The sequence below is a fragment of the Anomaloglossus baeobatrachus genome, chromosome 5 (assembly GCF_048569485.1).
Source record: "Anomaloglossus baeobatrachus isolate aAnoBae1 chromosome 5, aAnoBae1.hap1, whole genome shotgun sequence".
NCBI classification, from domain to species: domain Eukaryota; kingdom Metazoa; phylum Chordata; class Amphibia; order Anura; family Aromobatidae; genus Anomaloglossus; species Anomaloglossus baeobatrachus.
In genome coordinates, this window is record NC_134357.1 from 577,353,493 (window position 1) to 577,372,029 (window position 18,537).

General features: G+C 50.5%; 1 protein-coding gene across 1 annotated transcript; it reads right to left on the reverse strand.

The window, feature by feature from the left end:
* Positions 1–765: 765 nt before the first annotated feature.
* On the reverse strand, positions 766–16,990 carry LOC142313108 (uncharacterized). Its single transcript, XM_075352092.1, has 3 exons — positions 16,984–16,990; positions 15,395–15,508; positions 766–2,450 (listed from the first exon to the last, which is right to left on the reverse strand). The coding sequence occupies exons 1-3, from the start codon at positions 16,988–16,990 to the stop codon at positions 1,015–1,017; spliced, it is 1,557 nt and encodes a 518-aa protein (XP_075208207.1). The 3' UTR covers positions 766–1,014.
* Positions 16,991–18,537: the final 1,547 nt, after the last annotated feature.

Here is an 18,537-nt window from a genome sequence, read left to right on the forward strand (position 1 = left end):
TGCAGTGGTCTGCCAGCCAATCCCTGCATAAGGGCTGGCTCTCAAAAGAGCGCCAACATGCAGGAATGAAGACCACGAGTACAGCACGAGTATCGCGAGGTTACTCGGTACCCGCCGAGTAGCCCGAGTACAGTGATACTCGTGCGAGTACCGAGTAGTGACAAGCATACTCGCTCAACACTACTAGTGATGTATTGGAGTGTATTTTAGTTTGTTTGTTTTTCATGATTCCATCATTTTTACCTCAGAATTGATTGATTCCATAATTTTTACCCCTGCTCGGTCTAAAAAAGTAACTGTTACTGGCTAGCACATTTTTTTTCCTTAATTTCTTTAAGTGTTTCTTAAAGCCAGAAAGATGACATTTGAAATGATTTTAGTTTTGTGCCATGTCTGTGATCTGCTTTTTTTCTAAAATAAAACAACTGAATGAACATCCTCCGAGCCAGGTGAGTCCATACTTTTTGCTATGGGTTATATACCAGGATGAAGATCATATATACCAGGATGGGATAAAGATGGGCAACATATATACCAGGATGGACATATACACAAGAATGGGAGACACATATACCTGGAAGGGGCCAAGGATGTGGACATTAGTACATTTTATCCCCGTAACAGTGTCAGCAGCAGATCCCCCCCCCCCCATAAGTGCATTATGACCACATTTTTTGTGTGAATTCTTTTCCCTATATTCCTCCCTCAATTAAGGAATTGCAGCCGACTTTTGGAAAAAACCCTTTTTATTATAATAAATCCTGATGGCTTCTCCCGTGTGACTCATCTGACAACAGGACCTAATTGATGATAAAAACATTTGGCAAATTCTGAAAACAAAAATGGCTGCTCTGCTCTGTTGGTTTTCTGATGGTCGGCAAGACTTGATTTACCAGTTAAATATTTAAATTATTCACATGGAAAAAGGTTCCTTCCCAGTGCAGCCTCTTCACATGTTTAACAAGATCTGATTTCTGAGAATTACATTTTCCACATTCAGAACATAAAAATGGTTTATTTTGTGTGATTTTTTTGATGGTAAACAAGACCTGATTTCCAAGTAAAACATTTACCACATTCTGGACATGAAAATGGCTTCTCCCCTGTGTGATTTTTCTGATGTCTAACAAGGTATGATTTATGAATAAAACATTTCCCACACTCTGAACATGAAAATTGCTTCTCCCCTGTGTGACCTCTTTGATGCACAACAAGATCCGATTTCTGAATAAAACATTTCCCACACTCTGAACATGAAAATGGCTTCTCCCCTGTGTGAGATCTTTGATGCACAACAAGATCCGATTTCTGAATAAAACATTTCCCACATTCTGAACATGAAAATGGCTTCTCCCCTGTGTGACCTCTTTGATGCACAACAAGATCTGATTTCCGAATAAAACACTTCCCACACTCTGAACATGAAAATGGCTTCTCCCCTGTGTGAGATCTTTGATGCACAACAAGTTCTGATTTCCGAATAAAACACTTCCCACACTCTGAACATGAAAATGGCTTCTCCCCTGTGTGAGATCTTTGATGCACAACAAGATCGAATTTCTGAATAAAACATTTCCCACATTCTGAACATGAAAATGGCTTCTCCCCTGTGTGATATCTTTGATGCACAACAAGTTTCGATTTCTGAATAAAACATTTACCACATTCTGGACATGAAAATGGCTTCTCCCCTGTGTGAGATCTTTGATGCATAACAAGTTTTGATTTCCGAATAAAACACTTCCCACATTCTGAACATGAAAATGGCTTCTCCCCTGTGTGATATCTTTGATGCACAACAAGTTCCGATTTCTGAATAAAACATTTACCACATTCTGGACATGAAAATGGCTTCTCCCCTGTGTGAGATCTTTGATGCACAACAAGATCCGATTTCTGAATAAAACATTTCCCACATTCTGAACATGAAAATGGCTTCTCCCCTGTGTGATATCTTTGATGCACAACAAGTTCCGATTTCTGAATAAAACATTTACCACATTCTGGACATGAAAATGGCTTCTCCCCTGTGTGATTTTTCTGATGTCTAACAAGGTATGATTTATGAATAAAACATTTCCCACACTCTGAACATGAAAATGGCTTCTCCCCTGTGTGAGATCTTTGATGCACAACAAGATCCGATTTCTGAATAAAACATTTCCCAGATTCTGAACATGAAAATGGCTTCTCCCCTGTGTGATATCTTTGATGCACAACAAGTTCCGATTTCTGAATAAAACATTTCCCACATTCTGAACATGAAAATGGCTTCTCCCCTGTGTGAAGTTTTCCATGGTCATGAAATGATGATAGAGCTTTTCGAGGAAGGACTGGAGGTATATCTGGGACAACAGCATGCTCTTCATGTGTATAATGTGTGATACTTTTATCATCGGTTATAAATTCTGAAGATAATAGATTTCCATCTGAACTCCCAATACAGTCATCTGCTAAAAATAAAACCAATTATTATTTTTTAATGATATCTTGAAAATACATTTTTTTTAAACCATAACATCAAAAATTTAATTAGGGTGAAATATATTCTGAATCTGTTCTCCAATTTCAACATCTTAAGGCCCCGTTACACGCGTCGATTTATCGTGCGATCGCACCCGCCCCCATCGTTTGTGCGCTACGGGCAATTTGTTGCCCGTGTCGCACAAAGTCAGTAACCCCCGTCACACGTACTTCCCGAACGACCTCGCTGTGGGTGGCAAACATCCTCTTCCCGAAGGGGGGGGATGTTCGGCGTCACAGCGACATATCACAGCGGCCGCCCAATAGAAGTGGAAGGGCGGAGATGAGCGGGACGTAACATCCCACCCACCTCCTTCCGCATTGCCGGCGGCCACAGGTAATCTGCAGTTCATCGTTCTCGGGGTGTCACACGGAGCGATGTGTGCTGCTTCGGGAACAATGAACAGCCGGTGCGCAAAAGGACGATCGATTTTTTGAAAATGAGCGACGTGTCAACGAGCAACGATAAGGTGAGTATTTTTGCTCATTCACAGTCGCTCGTAGCTGTCACACGCTACGATATGTCAAATGATGCCAGATGTGCGTCACTAACGACGTGACCCCGACGACATATCGTTAGATATATCGTAGTGTGTAACGGGGCCTTAAGAATTACATTTTCGTAAATTCGTATCTCCCATTCCTAGCAACAGTTTTCTGGAATGTGCCACAGTAAATAATCTGATTGATTGTCACAATGTGACTGCAGGATAATGAGGGACAGAGGGCCCCTATACTATGCCTCACGCTAGGGGACCCTAAGCTATTCCTAATTTCTGAATTACCCCTGAAGATAGAGATGCCGGAGTCCCGGGCCTTACTATTCTCCCGACCAGGTCTAATCTGTTATTCCCCCGGGGCAGGAATATGATGGAAACACAGATTAAGACAGACGGGACACATTGCGAACTCACAGAAATAAACAGTGAGAGACTAAGGAGAAAAGCAAGAGCAGGAAGGCAAAAAGGGTTAACACCACAACAGCTCACAGCAATAATACACAACTACCCGTAAGTCTAAGGCGGGCTTTGCACGTTGCGACATCGCAAGCCAATTCTGTGATGTCGCATGCGATAGTCCCCGCCCCCGTCGCAGGTACAATATCTTGTGAAGGCTGGCGTAGCGAAAATTATCGCTACGCCAGCTTCACACGCACTCACCTGCCCTGCGACCGTCGTCCTGGCCGGCGATCCGCAGGGGGCTGGTCGTGCAGCATCATAGCGACGTCACACGGCAGGCGGCCAATAGCGGTGGAGGGGCGGAGATGAGCAGGATGTAAACATCCCGCCCACCTCTTTTCTTCCGTATAGCTGCCGGCGGCAGGTAAGGAGATGTTCCTCGCTCCTGCGGCTTCACACACAGCTATGTGTGCTGCCGCAGGAACGAAGAGCTGCATCGTACCGGTCGCAGCACCGGCATTATGGAAATGTCGGAGAATGCACCAATGATACGATAACGACGCTTTTGCGCTCGTTCATCGTATCATCTAGCATTTACACAGTACGATGTCGAAAGTGACGCCGGATGTGCGTCACTTTCGATTTGACCCCACCGACATCGCACGTGCGATGTCGCAACGTGCAAAGCCGCCCTAAATGACAACACCTCACCAGGTCAGTATAGGTAAACTATATGTGGCATTAATGAAATAGGCAAGTTGAAGGGGAGCAAACGATACTTTCTTCTCTACAGCATGTGATCAAAGATATTAACAAGCAGCAGAACAGAGAATAACTCTTGCTAGTCTGCCCAAGCCTGTGGTTCGATGCCTGCGTCTCCTTGCCCTGCTCACAGACACCAGAGAAGTTAATGTGGCGCCCCTGAGTAAATCAGGGTGCCACAGGGTACTGCATCCTTATATAGGGTGCAGGGCCTACCCCCCATGGATCTAGGCTCTTATCAAACCGGTATCACTAACAACAGCACTACAAATCCCAATCAAAACCTTACATCATGACCTGTCAGACACACCAGTGGGTTGGTCTAGCTGGAATAGGGTCACCCACCTAGGGGTCAGGTAGACTGGTAGGAGGGAAGTGAGTCAGTCAGGGTTGAGGAAGGAGAGGAGTAAGAGCCCTCAAAGAGTAAGAGGCTGCGGAGAGTGAGCTCCCGGGGAGCTAAACCGTGCTTGGGTCGCAGACGGTGGTCCGGTACCAGAGGAGTCGGGGACTGGTTGCAGTGACATTGGAAAGGGTGCGACGGACATAGTCTATGAGAACTGTCGGCCCCATCAAGCCCAAAAGAAACTGACCGGTACCGAGCACGACGGGGTGCAGAACCCTAGGTCAGGAGCCGATTCAACATCCTGGGAATTAACCTGCAGAGAGGAAACCTTCAGGGACCTTTCCACAGAGCTCAGAGATTGGGGGCATCAGCACAATGCGGGGGACAGGGTTTTCCAGCCAAAAGCAGCCACTGAAGTCCCAAGTGCCAGCTCCTAAGAGCACAGCTACACTTTACAAGGGTAGCGGGGCCCTAACCACTTCACGCCGAGGGGCCACAGACAGACACTAAAAATTGTGCACGGAGGAGGGCTCCGGGACCATCCAGTGACACCGGTGGAAGCCGACACCTGGACGGGCTCCCCTGTGGCAACTGTGACATACAGAGAACTTGGTTTATCTGCAGTGTATGTGTCTACTTTATAATCCTCATCCTGCACCACGACTACCCACAGTGAGTACCTCGCTCCCCCTGCACCCTACGCTCCCAACTCATCACCACCAATTAAACCCCTGAGCCCGGGGCCATCCCTAGCTGTGGAGGGACTAACATCAGGCTGCTTCACTCCATCTGCCCCGGGTACGCCCTACAGCAGCGGCGGTACTCCCATTACTGCAACCCACAGGTGGCGTCACAAACTTATCCCCTGTAAATACCCCCTTTCAAGGATCCAAGTGTCCACCAAGCCGGGTCCGGGCCCCAAGAGCCACCACGATCCCGGATCCGAGCAACCCGACCAACACTGGGGTGGTACACTGGCGTCACGAACAGGATAAGGACTGGACCCATTAACCGGGTGACGTGCGCCTTTTAGAACTGTCCAAAACTGTGCTGTGACTGTCCGTTTGGATTGCCGCCATTTTGCTGCAATCTTGCCCGCCATTTTGGTACCAAAAACAACAACTGGGCAATCCTCACCAGCAAAAGGGTGTGGAGCCGGAGCTTCGCACCCTTGGAAGTAACAGGATGTAAAGGCGGAGACCAGGACTCTGCAGAAAAAGTTCCTGGAACACAGAGAGCAGCAGGATGTCGGTGCCAAGAGACTGGTTGCTTGAGCGTTCCGTTCCCGGGATGGCTACCTGGATCGAAGAGGAGACAGAGTGGCTCTGCAGGAGGATGCAGATGCAGTTCCTGTTCTTGCTGAATGACTGTAGGATCGAGATGAGGAGTGTGGCTGCGGCAGTGCGGGTCCGTGATGTAGAAGCCCTGAGTGTGGAGCGGATAGGCAAACGCCCAGTTCTGGTTGATCCAGCCTACCTGGCCACGGAACACGATATGCCCCCAGCTACCGTGACAGCCTTGCCACCTACTCCGCCCTCGGCTGAAGCTATAGCCGAGCCACTGCCCCCAACACCGACAGTGGAGCCTCCAGCCCCCGCGGAAGATGAGCAGGCCGCAACGCCTCTGGCCCTACCACCGGCCAGACCTGACCAGGCCGCAACGCCTCCGATGCCATCCACGGCCAGACCAGACCAGACCAGACCACAACACCTCCGGTACCATCCATGGCTAGATTAGACCCGGCCGCATCCCCCGGCCGCATCCCTGGGCCCGTATCTCGGTATGGAGCACCTGGCCGCTGCTGGCCCAGCTGTGGAACAGCCGATTCATCTCGTTACCACTGCAGATGAGGAGCCCACCAACATGCTGGTTCCGCTGCAGCGCGGCCTCCCCGGTAGCTGCCGGGGCTGGGGGAATCCGAATACACCCGGTTCCCCTGGGGGAGATGGAATCTGAGATCCACGACCCATACTGGGAGAGACAGCACCAGCAGCTGCTTACGGAGATGTCCGCCAGAGAGCAGCGTCAGGCAGAGGTTGCCACCCGCATGCATAGAGAGGAGCACCTGAGAAAGGCTACATTCCGGGTCAGAGGGCCGCGGTACCAAGGCCTGGTGGAGCGTTTTGACCCCCATCAAGGGGTGGGGATTCATCTCTGAGCCGAGCCTTGCTGCTGGGGTGTTTGTCTCCAGGAGGGATGTAGCAGAACACCTCCCAAAGGGGCACCCCGACCGAAACCTGAAGCCAGGAGATCTGGTTTCGTACTGCCGGCATTGTGGAGAGCGGGGCTGGTATGCCCTGGAGGTTAGCAGGCATGTCATGCAAGATGGAAAAATAGTAAAATGATAGCGGAACCTGGCTATCTCATTACAGTGTTGTTATGTTATTTAATGCTTAGAAAATGATAAGTAATGTTTTAAAATGTTGAAAATACTAATTACCCGAATAAGTAACCTGATTTGCAAGTTTTATAATTGTTACACCCGGTGCATGGACCCTGTTTTACCCTTTCCTCAGTATTAACGACCTTGGCTGCAGGACTGGCAGCAGCCAGCACAAACTTGTGCTATTGTAAATAGTTGCACCTAGTGTCCCTACCAGAGTTGTCTCTTGAACCATCAGGACTTCAATGCTGTCACCACGGACACTACAAGAAACTCGGGGTGGTGTGACACCATGGTTAGCGGTGGCACCAGGGGTGCAGGTGTTTTGAGTGGCGGGTCGCAAGAAGGGTCTGCAGCGGAGCAGGCCGAGTCCCCGACTACCGCTACAACTGGTAGCGTTCCCAAATGTTCTACCGTTAGACTCTGTGAGTTTGAAACATTTAAGTGAATTGCCTCCCCTGTGCAGGAAGACTGTTATGCCTAATATGTTACCCCTTTTTCCTAATTCCATTTTAATAAAAAACTCTGTGTGTCCTGTAGCCCGGGGAGGAGCTGCGTTTAACCAAGGGGGAATGTGGCGCCCCTGAGTAAATCAGGGTGCCACAGGGTACTGCATCCTTATCTAGGGTGCAGGGCTTACCCCCCCATGGTTCCAGGTTCTTATCAAACTGGTGTCACTAACAACAGTACTACAAATCCCAATCAACACCTCACATCATGACCTGTCAGACACACCAGTGGGTTGGTCTAGCTGGAATAGGGCCACTCACCTAGGGGTCAGGCACACTGGTGGGAGGGAAGTAGTCAGTTAGAGTTGAGGAAGGAGAAGAGTAAGAGCCCTCAAAGAGTGAGAGGCAGGGGAGAGTGGGCTCCCGAGGAGCTAGACCATGGTTGGGTCACAGACGGTGGTCCGGGACCAGAGGAGTCGGGGACCGATGGCAGTGACATTGGAAAGGGTGCGACAGACATAGTCTAGGAGGATAGTTGGCACCATCAAGCCCAAAAGAAACTGACTGGTACCGAGCACGACAGGGTACAGAACCATAGGTCAGGAGCCGATTCAACGTCCTGGGAATTAACCTGCAGAGAGAGGAAACCTTCAGGGACCTTTCCACAGAGCTCAGGGATTGGAGGCATCAGCACAACACAGGGGACAGGGTTTTCCAGGCAAAAGCAGCCCACTGAAGTCCCAAAAGCCAGCTCCTAAGAGCTCAGCTACACTTTACAAGAATAGCGGGGCCCTAACCGCTTTACGCCGAGGGGCCACAGACAGACACTAAAAATTGTGCACGGAGGAGGGCTCTGGCACCATCCAGTGACACCGGTGGAAGCGGACACCTGGACGGGCTCCCCTGTAGCAATTGTGACATACAGAGAACTTGGTTTATCTGCAGTGTATGTGTCTACTTTATAATCCTCATCCTGCACCACGACTACCCACAGTGAGTACCTCGCTCCCCCTGCACCCTACGCTCCCAACTAATCACCACCAACTACACCCCTGAGCCCGCGGCCATCCATAGCTGTGGAGGGGCTAACATCAGGCTGCTTCACTCCATCTGCCCCGGGTACGCCCTACAGCAGCGGCGGTACTCCTATTACCGCAACCCACAGGTGGCGTCACAAACTTATCCCCTGTAAATACCCCCCTTTCAAGGATCCAAGTGTCCACCAAGCCGGATCCGGGCCCCTTGAGCCACCACAATCCCGGATCCGACCAACACCAGGGCAGTACATTAACATGCAGACTACCAGAATCTATAATTTCCACAGATCCTGACACCACCAGGACAGATGGAAAAAACCTGCAAACATTTCCTTGTAACATTGATCCACAACATAGACAATTTCAAAGAGATTATTTTCCAAGACAAACAGAAAATAGTTAGGGACAGATGCTGGATTTTTAACGGGGTTGTCCGGGACAGTAAAGCCTGCTTTACACATTATGATTTCGCATACGATATCGTATGAAATCGAAACCGCCCCCATCGTATGTCCAACACGTTTAATTTGTTGAACGTGTCGCACAAACGATTAACACCCGTCACACGTACTTACCTTCCATACGACCTCGATGTGGGCGGCGAATGTCCACTTCCTGGAGTGGGAGGGACGTTCGGCGTCACATCGACGTCACGCGGCAGCCGGCCAATAGAAGCCGAGGGGCGGAGCTTAGCGGGACGTAAACATCCCGCCCACCTCCTTCCGCATAGCCGGCCGGGAGCCGCGGGACGCAGGTAAGCTGAAGTTCATCGTTCCCGGGGTGTCACACACAGCGATGTGTGTTACCCCGGGTACGAAGAACAACCTGATGTTCAATTTTTAGGAATTAAACGACGTGCATGCGATGAACGTTTTACCATTTAATCGCAATCGCACGTAGCTGTTACATGCTACAATGTAACGTACGTTGCCAGATGTGCGTCACTTACGACGTGACCCCCCGCCGACACATCGTAAGATATATTGTAGTGTATAAAGCGGCCTTAACTTTGATGGCCCATCCTTAGGCTTTGTAACCAAAGCAGGTAGAAGGGTCTTGTGGTCTGTGCAGATACACATTAGAGCTCCAATTCATCAAGACCAGCGATGTACACTGAAAAATGACGTCAGGGACTGGAGTGAGATTTCTGGCATAGGGAAATACGCAGTTTGTTATGAAACAGAGAAGTGGTGGCATCACACCCTTGTGCTGCCTATTTAGGCAAAGCTGGCTAAAATTAGTGTGACGCCCTGGCAAAAACCAGGTTGTCACAAAAGTCCATCCTCCTTGAGCCAACACACAAAACCCACACTCAGGTACAACACAGCCATTAAAGCCTAGCCACCCCCTCATGACAATAGGGACACAGCAGTTGGCGGGACCAGGTGGATGGGAGCGCCCACCTAGGGGTCCTGAGGTGTCAGGGTCTGGAAGACAGTAGTCAGAGTCTAGTTCTGGACAGTCGAGGAGAAAAGTCAAGTCTAGTTCAGAAGTCTAAGGGGTACTTTGCACGTTGCGACATCGCTACTGCGATATAGTTGGTGGTCAAATCGAAAATGACGCACATCCGGCGCCGGTAACGATGTCACAACGTGTAAAGTTTAGATGCACCGATAAACGATCGCAAAAGCGTCGTAAATCGGTGATCTGTGTAGTGTCGGTCATTTTCATAATATCGGACCGATAGGAGATACGATGTTGTTCCTCGTTCCTGCGGCAGCACACATCGCTGTGTGTGAAGCTGCAGGAGCGAGGAACATCTCCTTACCTGCGTCCCACGGCTCACGCCGGTTATGCGGAAGGAAGGAAGGAGGTGGGCGGGATGTTTACGTCCTGCTCATCTCCGCCCCTCCGCTTCTATTGGCCGCCTGCCGTGTGACGTCGCTGTGACGCCGCACGACCCGCCCCCTTAGGAAGGAGGCGGGTCGCCGGCCAGAGCGACGTTGCAGTGCAGGTATGTGCGTGTGAAGCTGCCGTAGCGATAATATTCGCTACGGCAGCTATCACAAGATATCGTATGGGCGACAGGGGCGGGGGCTATCGCGCTCGGCATCGCTACAATCGGCTAGCGATGTCGCAGCGTGCAGAGTACCCCTAAGTGTGACAGTCAAGTCTGACAGTAGTTAAGTGGAAGTGATGTGGAGTCAGGGGTTGGGGCCCCTGGACTACCGGACTAGGTGGCAGACGGCAAACAGGACCAAAGGCGATGGAGATCCGGTCGCGGGAAACCTAAAGTGGACCAAGGCAGGGCAGTGGGAATCCGGTCCGGAGGCCGTGCACAGTCGGGGTACCTGGACCCTAGGACGAGGATGATTGCAAGCCCCCTCGTTAATTGACCAGCCAGGGACAAGGTTTCAGGCCTTGTTCCAGAGAAGCCCAGAGAGCGAAACGCAAGCCCAACGCGGCGGATAGGGTGTCCGTCAGAACCCACAGAAATCCCAAGGGTCAGATTTCGCGGCCACAGTTCCCAAATATACAGTACCGTGAGTGGACTTCCCCGTTCTATACGAAGTCGTTCCAGAAAAAGAGACAGTGAGTGCAGGAGGAAGGAACCCCTGTTTGCTACACCCGGGTGTGGGAATCCGAATACACCCGCCGGAGGCGACCGGTCACTGGCAACTTGGTATACTACTGGACTTTGTGTGCAATCCTTTGAACTGTGAGTACACCACCGGTCCTCGGTCCAACCTGGCCCGTCACCTCCAGCAGTCATTACTCCCGTGTACCTGGATTCCGGGGGAACACCTCCCCTACCCATGGAGGGGATTCCAACTTGCTGCCCCGCTCCATCCACCCCGGGCGCCCCATTACCAGGCAGCGGCGGTGCTACCACACCTCACCGCAACCCAAGGGTAGCGTCACCGACACATCAATCCCCTGTAAATACTCCCTTCCTACGGTTGCGAGGGTGGACGGCAGTCTGAGGCCCGAGTCCAGTCACAACTTGAGCCACCGTACCGAACCCGGATCCGAGCGGCCCCCGCCCGTAACAACCAAAACTGGCGTCACGAACAGGATACTTACCCCATCCACTAGCCTGGGTGAAGTGTGCCTTCATTGAACTGTTAACCCATGAAACGCTGAAATTTCTGGACTGCCGCCATCTTACCCGCCATATTTGGTGCCAAAAACAAAAGCCCTGCCATCTTCTTCCCCGAAAAGAGCGCGAAGACTGAGGCCCCGCCCTCTAAGAATGAGGGGGGAAGCCGGTGACCCACAAAGCAGAAAGTTGCAAAGGACAGTGGGTCCTGCGAGATTACTGTCGAAAACCAAGGGGGAGGGCAGAAGGAGCGGCATGTAACTAGAACTGTAAAGTGCAGGGACGCCAGGACTCTGCAGAAACCCGTTCCTGGACACCAACGCAGCAAGATGTCCCAGCAGCCTGGCAACCAGCATGCGGAGAGTCCCGTTCCCGGAACCGCAGAGTGGATTGAGGAGCAGACGGAGAAGATGTGCCAGAGGATCCAGGCCCAAGCCCACTTCATCCTGACGAGGTGGACGACAGAGATGAAGGGCCTGGCTGCAGCTGTCCGGGCGCGCGAGATGGAGATGGCCTCGGAGGAGCGGATAAGCAGTGACCCACACCCCTATGTTCCCCAGGAACCAGCCATCCCGGCTGAGGGGTCCGGCCTGCCCCCGTCCGCCACGTCGCCTCGCTCGTCACCCTTGTCCGCAGCCAGCGCCCTGACAGACCCACTACCTCGACTTGTGGCAGCGAAACCCGTCTCGTCTGCTGAAGAGGACCCAGCAACTGGGACCTCGGGCCTTGCTTTTACCACCACCTCGGCACCCGTCCTGGCCCCAAACCAGGCCACAACCCTGATGACATCTCACCTGGTCCCGAGTCCAGCCGCACCGGTGATGACGTCGGCTCTGGCAGTCCGCCCGGCCGCAACGGAGGCGGCACTCGACCTGAAGTCTACCCCAGCTGTAGCGACAACCGCTCCTAAGCACCCCGTCCCGGCTGTGGAGTAGCCGGAGTGCATCTGCAGAGAGGTGGGGCCCACGGCAGTCCGAGAGGCCAGTCGTAGCCAGCGCCGAGGGCATCCGAGTGGGCCTGGCTCCTGGGCAGGAGGAGAAGCACAGGAACCGTGCCCCATACTGGGAACGGCAGCAGCAGCAACTCTGCAGAAGGGTAGCTGCTCGGGAAACCGGAGCCTGAAGTATCCAAGTTGTTTTTAGACTGCTAACCCTTGTTGAACGTCCTCATATTCCGTGGAGAAGGCCATCTGATCCCAGGTGGAGAGTGGCAGGAGAGTTAAAGTTAAAAATTTAAAGGAACACCGTTCTTGTTGAACCTCTTTACCCTGCCTGTTAAAATTGGAAGAGGCCATCAGGGTCCGGAGCAGCGTATCACAAGGAGGTGGTACCAGGAGCCCTTGGTGGAGGACGGTGCCGAACCTGCTAAAAGTTGAGAGCTGGAGAAAGGAAAGCAGCTGCACCCGTACCGCAAGCAACTAAAAGGGGGTCTCAGGACAGTGCAGCACCGTGAGTGAGGGTGGCACTGGGGATCCGTGTTGTTTGGGTGGCGGGTTGTTTGGGAGAAGAGCTGCCACAGGAGGCTGCGCTGGTTGTAAAATGTTGTTCTATGGACTTGGTAGCGGAACTCAACCATCTCTTTTCTTCAGGACAGTTTCGTAACGTTAAAAATGTTTGTTTTTTCTTGTGCCTTCCCTCCGGGGAATGAAAGAAACGTTTTGAAATGGTTTACTTGTTTTCTTTTTCAATTGCAGAAGCCGAAAAAGAAATACCGGTGCCGGACAGCCCAAGGACGGGCTGTGTTTTACCAAGGGGTGGAAGGGGGGGGGGGGGGTGACGCCTTGGCAAAACCAGGTTGTCACAGAGCCTGCACAAATCCACCAAAATGCAGGCCATTCTCCTCTTTGGCAACGACACAGTCCCCACACAGGTATACATTAGCCAATCAGACCCTAGTCACCAACCCCCCCCCCCATGACAATGGGAGGGAACAAGACAAGACAGTGAAGTGGAGCAGAGCAGTCTGTGTCAGGGAGAGGAAGAGAGAGGAGTGGAGAGCTGACAGGAGGGAGTTGGAGCTCCCTGGAGAGGGTGGTAGTCGGAGTTGGAGCCCTGGACCACTGGACATCTGGACTACCTACGCTGACTAGGTGGCAGTGAGTGCCACTGGCGACGGAGATCCGGTCGCGGGGAACCTGAAGTAGACTGGGGCAGGGTTGTAGCCCGCCGTTGCCGAGAGAGGGGATCTGGTCCACAGGCCGCTACAAGAGTGACACACAGAAAGTGCAGGAGAAAGGGCCCCTGGCTGTATATCTGCGTGCGGGATCCAGCACACCCCTCCAGAGGCTCCCGGCATCCGCCTTGGTTTAGAATACAGACTCTGTGTGTTTACTGACCCTCCAAATCATCATCAGCTCATCCAGCACCACGACAACCGAACTGTGAGTTCCCTTCTCCCTTCAACCCCTCACCGTTCCCTGGGCCCCGGGACTACACCTTCGCTACCTGTGGAGGGGATCCCACCATGCTGCCCCACTCCATCAGCCCCGAGCGCCCACCTACAGGGCAGCAGCGGTGTCACCATCCCTCACTGCAACCCATGGGTGGCGTCACTGACAAAGACTCTATCCCCTGTAAGTAACCCCTTTTCACTCGTGGGCGACAGACGGCTGCGCAAGCCCCGGATCTGGCTGCCACTCGAGCCACAGCCACCGCCCAGATCTGAGTGCCTCGAGTGACCCCCCGGTTGTGGTCTGTCCCCCACCCGCGACATCTTGGCGTCACATCAGTATGAACACACACACACACACAAAACCAGCCTGTCTCCTCTTCAGCCTTAGGCGGGCTTTGCACGTTGCGACATCGCAAGCCGATGCTGCGATGTTGCACGCGATAGTCCCCACCCCCGTCGCAGCAGCGATATCTTGTGAATGCTGGCATAGCGAAAATTATCGCTACGCCAGCTTCACATGCACTCACCTGCCCTGCCACCGTCGCTCTGGCCGGTGACCCGCCTCCTTCCTAAGGAGGCGGGTCGTACAACGGCACAGCGACGTCACACGGCAGGTGGCCAATCAAAGCGGAGGGGCGGAGATGAGCAGGATGTAAACATCCCGCCCACCTCCTTCCTTCCGTATAGCCGCCGGCGGCAGGTAACGAGATGTTCCTCGCTCCTGCGGCTTAACACACAGCGATGTGCGCTGCCGCAGGAACGAGGAACATCGTACCTGTCGCGGCAGAGTAATTATGAAAAAGTCGGAGCCTGCACCAATGATACAATAATGACGCTTTTGTGCTCGTTAATCGTATCATCTAGGATTTACACACTACGATGTCGAAAGTGACGCCGGAGGTGCGTCACTTTCGATTTGACCCCACCGACATCGCACGTGCGATGTTGCAACATGCAAAGCCGCCCTTAGACTCCTGCAGTTGAGACCTTTGGTCACATGATGTGATGTCAAAAAAGTCCTTAAGCAGTCCTATATTCAGCATATAAACACTGGGCCCCTAGGAGAATAGGGGCCCTGTGAAATTGTCCAGTTTGCTCTCCCTTTCCCCTAATGCTGCAATTAAGATACCTTTGGTTACATCATGTCACATGACTTTGAAGTCATCAAAGGTCCTTAAAGAATCAACCTCAGAATACAACTGATGGGGATCCTAAAAGAGTGGGGTTCCTAAGAAATTGCGCAGTTTGACTCCTCCCAACACTGGCCCTGACTGTAACTAGGGCTTATTTTTGGAGTAGGTCTTATATTTCAAGTATTCTCTAAAAATCCCATAAAAATCATGCTAGAGCTTATTTTCAGTGTAGGTCGTCTTTTTGGGGAAACAGGGTATTCATGAACCCTCTGCAGGTCTTTGAGTTGCCTTCATAACGACATAGAGAAGGCACTAGAAACAAACAGCAGAAGAAGCAGAAGCAAAGAAAATACAGCTGAAAAAACCCAGAGCAGAAAGTCTAAAAATGTAAACACAAAATTAGTGCAGAAAGTACATGAGTAGATATCTCTTACTGGATAGAGCTGGAGGAAACACATCCTGAGGAACATCGGGGTCTTCTTGGTTACAGTCCTGTGGGAGAAGAGGACGGGAACCTCTCTCTGGTGTTGTCCTCTTACTGGATAGAACTGGAGGAGACACATACAGGGACTGAATTCATTCCTTACATACAGATAATTATAGGCCGTGTGTATTTAGTCCTGTCTATTACCTGGTGATGTGAGGGGCTGGGGAACCTCCATCATGACGTCCTTGTACAGATCTTTGTGTCCTTCTAAATACTCCCACTCCTCCATGGAGAAATAGACGGTGACGTCCTGACACCTTAAAGGAACCTGACACATACAATGATACCGTCACCCCCGATCCCTTCATAGCGTTACTGTATAATGTCCCAGCATTCCCAGCAGTGTCACCTCTCCAGTCAGCAGCTCAATCATCTTGTAGGTGAGTTCTAGGATCTTCTGGTCATTGATGTCCTCATGTATCGGGGGGTGAGGTGGAGGCCCCGTGATTGGGCTCAGGGGTCTTCCCCATCCCTCAGACACAGGGGTCTGACAGCGCTCACTAGAGGTCTTCTTCACTACTGTGTAATCCTGGTTATGGAGAGACACAGTAATAAATCTCACTCCAGACATTTCCAGAGTCCTCACCTCTCCAGTTCTGTCCATCTGTAAAGGTTGCTTTACACAGGACGATATATCGTGCGATCGCACCCGCCCCCGTCATTTGTGCGTCACAGGCAATTTGTTGCCCGTGGCGCACAAAATCGTTAACTCCCGTCACATGTACTTAACTTCCGCACGACCTCGCTGTGGGCGGCGAACATCCTCTTCCTGAAGGGTGAGGGACGTTCGGCGTCACAGTGACGTCACACAGCGGCCGCCCAATAGAAGCGGAGGGGCGGAGATGAGCGTGACGTAACATTCCGCCCACCTTCTTCCTTCCTCATTGCTGGCAGGACGCAGGTAAGCTGTAGTTCCTCGTTCACGCGGTGTCACACGTAGCGATGTGTGCTGCACCGGGAACGATGAACAACCGGCGCACAGAAGGAGGAACGACATTATGAAAATGAACGACGTGTCAACGAGCAACGATAAGGTGAGTATTTTTGCTCGTTAACACTCGTTCGTAGCTGTCACACGCTACGATATCTCTAACGATGCTGGATGTGCGTCATGGAATCCGTGACCCCGACGACATATCGGCAGACATATCGTAGCGTGTCACGCCGCCTTTATTCCCATAGATAAGAATGATGTAATGTGACGTCATCAGAATCTCTCACCTCTCCAGTAAGCCGGAAGAGGATCTCTAGGGTGAGGTGTAATATCCTCTCCGCCATCTTGTCCCTGTCCATATCCATCCTTGATGGGGCAATTAGGAGAATTCTCTTATATAGAAGATCTCCACTGAGAGGATCCGATATTGTAGGGACCTGAATGTGGAGAAGATGACTATGTGACATCATAAAGAATCCTGTACAGTAATATAATTACTGGAGACTTTATATAGCATGAAGGAGAAGACAATTCATGGTTTTGGGGCTGCAGGAACCGAAATGAAGATTTTTGATCCAATAATATTAAGAAGCGGCTTTTACTTGACATGTATGGAACGTGACTATTTTATAATATTCATCGGTTTGCTTGTTTTATTTTTTTGTTTGGGTTTTTTTTGTATGCTTGCAGGTTTTTAGCTTTGCAGACTTTTTTGGCTGATTTTTAAACTGCAATTTTTTAAAAAATATTTGCAAAATTACTGCATAATAATGACCCTGAAAAAATCGTGGGTGTGCGGGAGGACGAGAAAACCAACCAGTGCCAGGAAGCTGCCGCCGAGGCAGATAACATAATAGGATGCAGTGAATGAGGCACAGATGCTCCGGACAAGAACAGTTTTTCCTCTATACAAGTCACTAGTGCGGCCACACTTACAATATTCTGCACAATTTCGGGCTCCAGTGAATGAGGAGGACATAACTGAACTAGAGCGGGTGCAGAGAAGAGCGACCATTAAAGGAATGGAAGGTCTGCACTAGGAGGACAGGTTAGCAAGCCTGGGGTTATTCATTTGGAAACACAAAGGCTATGGGGAGATTTTATTATAATGTACAAGTATATCAGGGGCATTACTGAGATATTTCTAATGAGCTTTTTACAACTGAGGCCTGCATTGATGACAAGGAGGTTCAATCATAATCACAGATGGGGATTCTTTACTGTAAGAGCAATGAGAATATGGAACTCTCTGACACATGATGTGATAAATGTTGATAGACTACAAACATTCAAGGCGGGCTTGGATGCCTTCCGTAAAATGTATATTATTGCAGATTATCAGTACTAGATTTTGTGATGGGACATTGATCCAGGGAACTAGTCTAATATTTTTAGAGTCATGAAGGATTTTTTTCCCCTTGTAAAAGTATTCACACCCCCAGAACGTTTCCACTTATTTTAGCGCCATACCCACAAACGTAAATGTATTTTATTAGGGTTTTATGTGATCTACCAGCATTAAAGTAACAAGTTGTTGTGAAGTGTAAAGATAGATGGTTTTCTAAATATTTAAACCTATAAATCTGAATATTGTGACGTGTATTTGTATTAAGCCCCTTGTAGTATGATGCGCCTGAGTGACCAATTGCCTCCAGAAGTCACATAATTAGTAAATTGAGTCACCTGTATCATTTATTGTCAGTATAACTACAGCTGTTTTGTGAAGATTTCACGAGTTTTGTTTGAGAACATTAGGGATCAAACAGCATCTTGAAAACCAAGGAACCCACCAGACAGGTTAGGGATAAAGTTGTGGAAAAAAGTAAAGCAGGGTTTGGTTTAAAAAAAAAAAAAAAAAAGCCTAAGCTCTGAACATCTCACTAAGCACTATTCAATCCATCATTCAAAAATGGCAGGAGTATAGTGTGGAGACACGAGGGTCAGTTGATACAGTCATGTGCTGGCCTAGATGTCTTCAGACAGACTGCTCGGACCAGGGCTCATCCCACTGAATGCCCGTACTCCTTCCTTGTGGGCATGACACTACTTAGACAACACAGGATGAGGGAACCACACCTTGGTAAAACGTTATTGGTTCACCAACAGGCAAAATCTTATTGTACATTTCCAATAGAAATGAACATAAGGTGGTACAA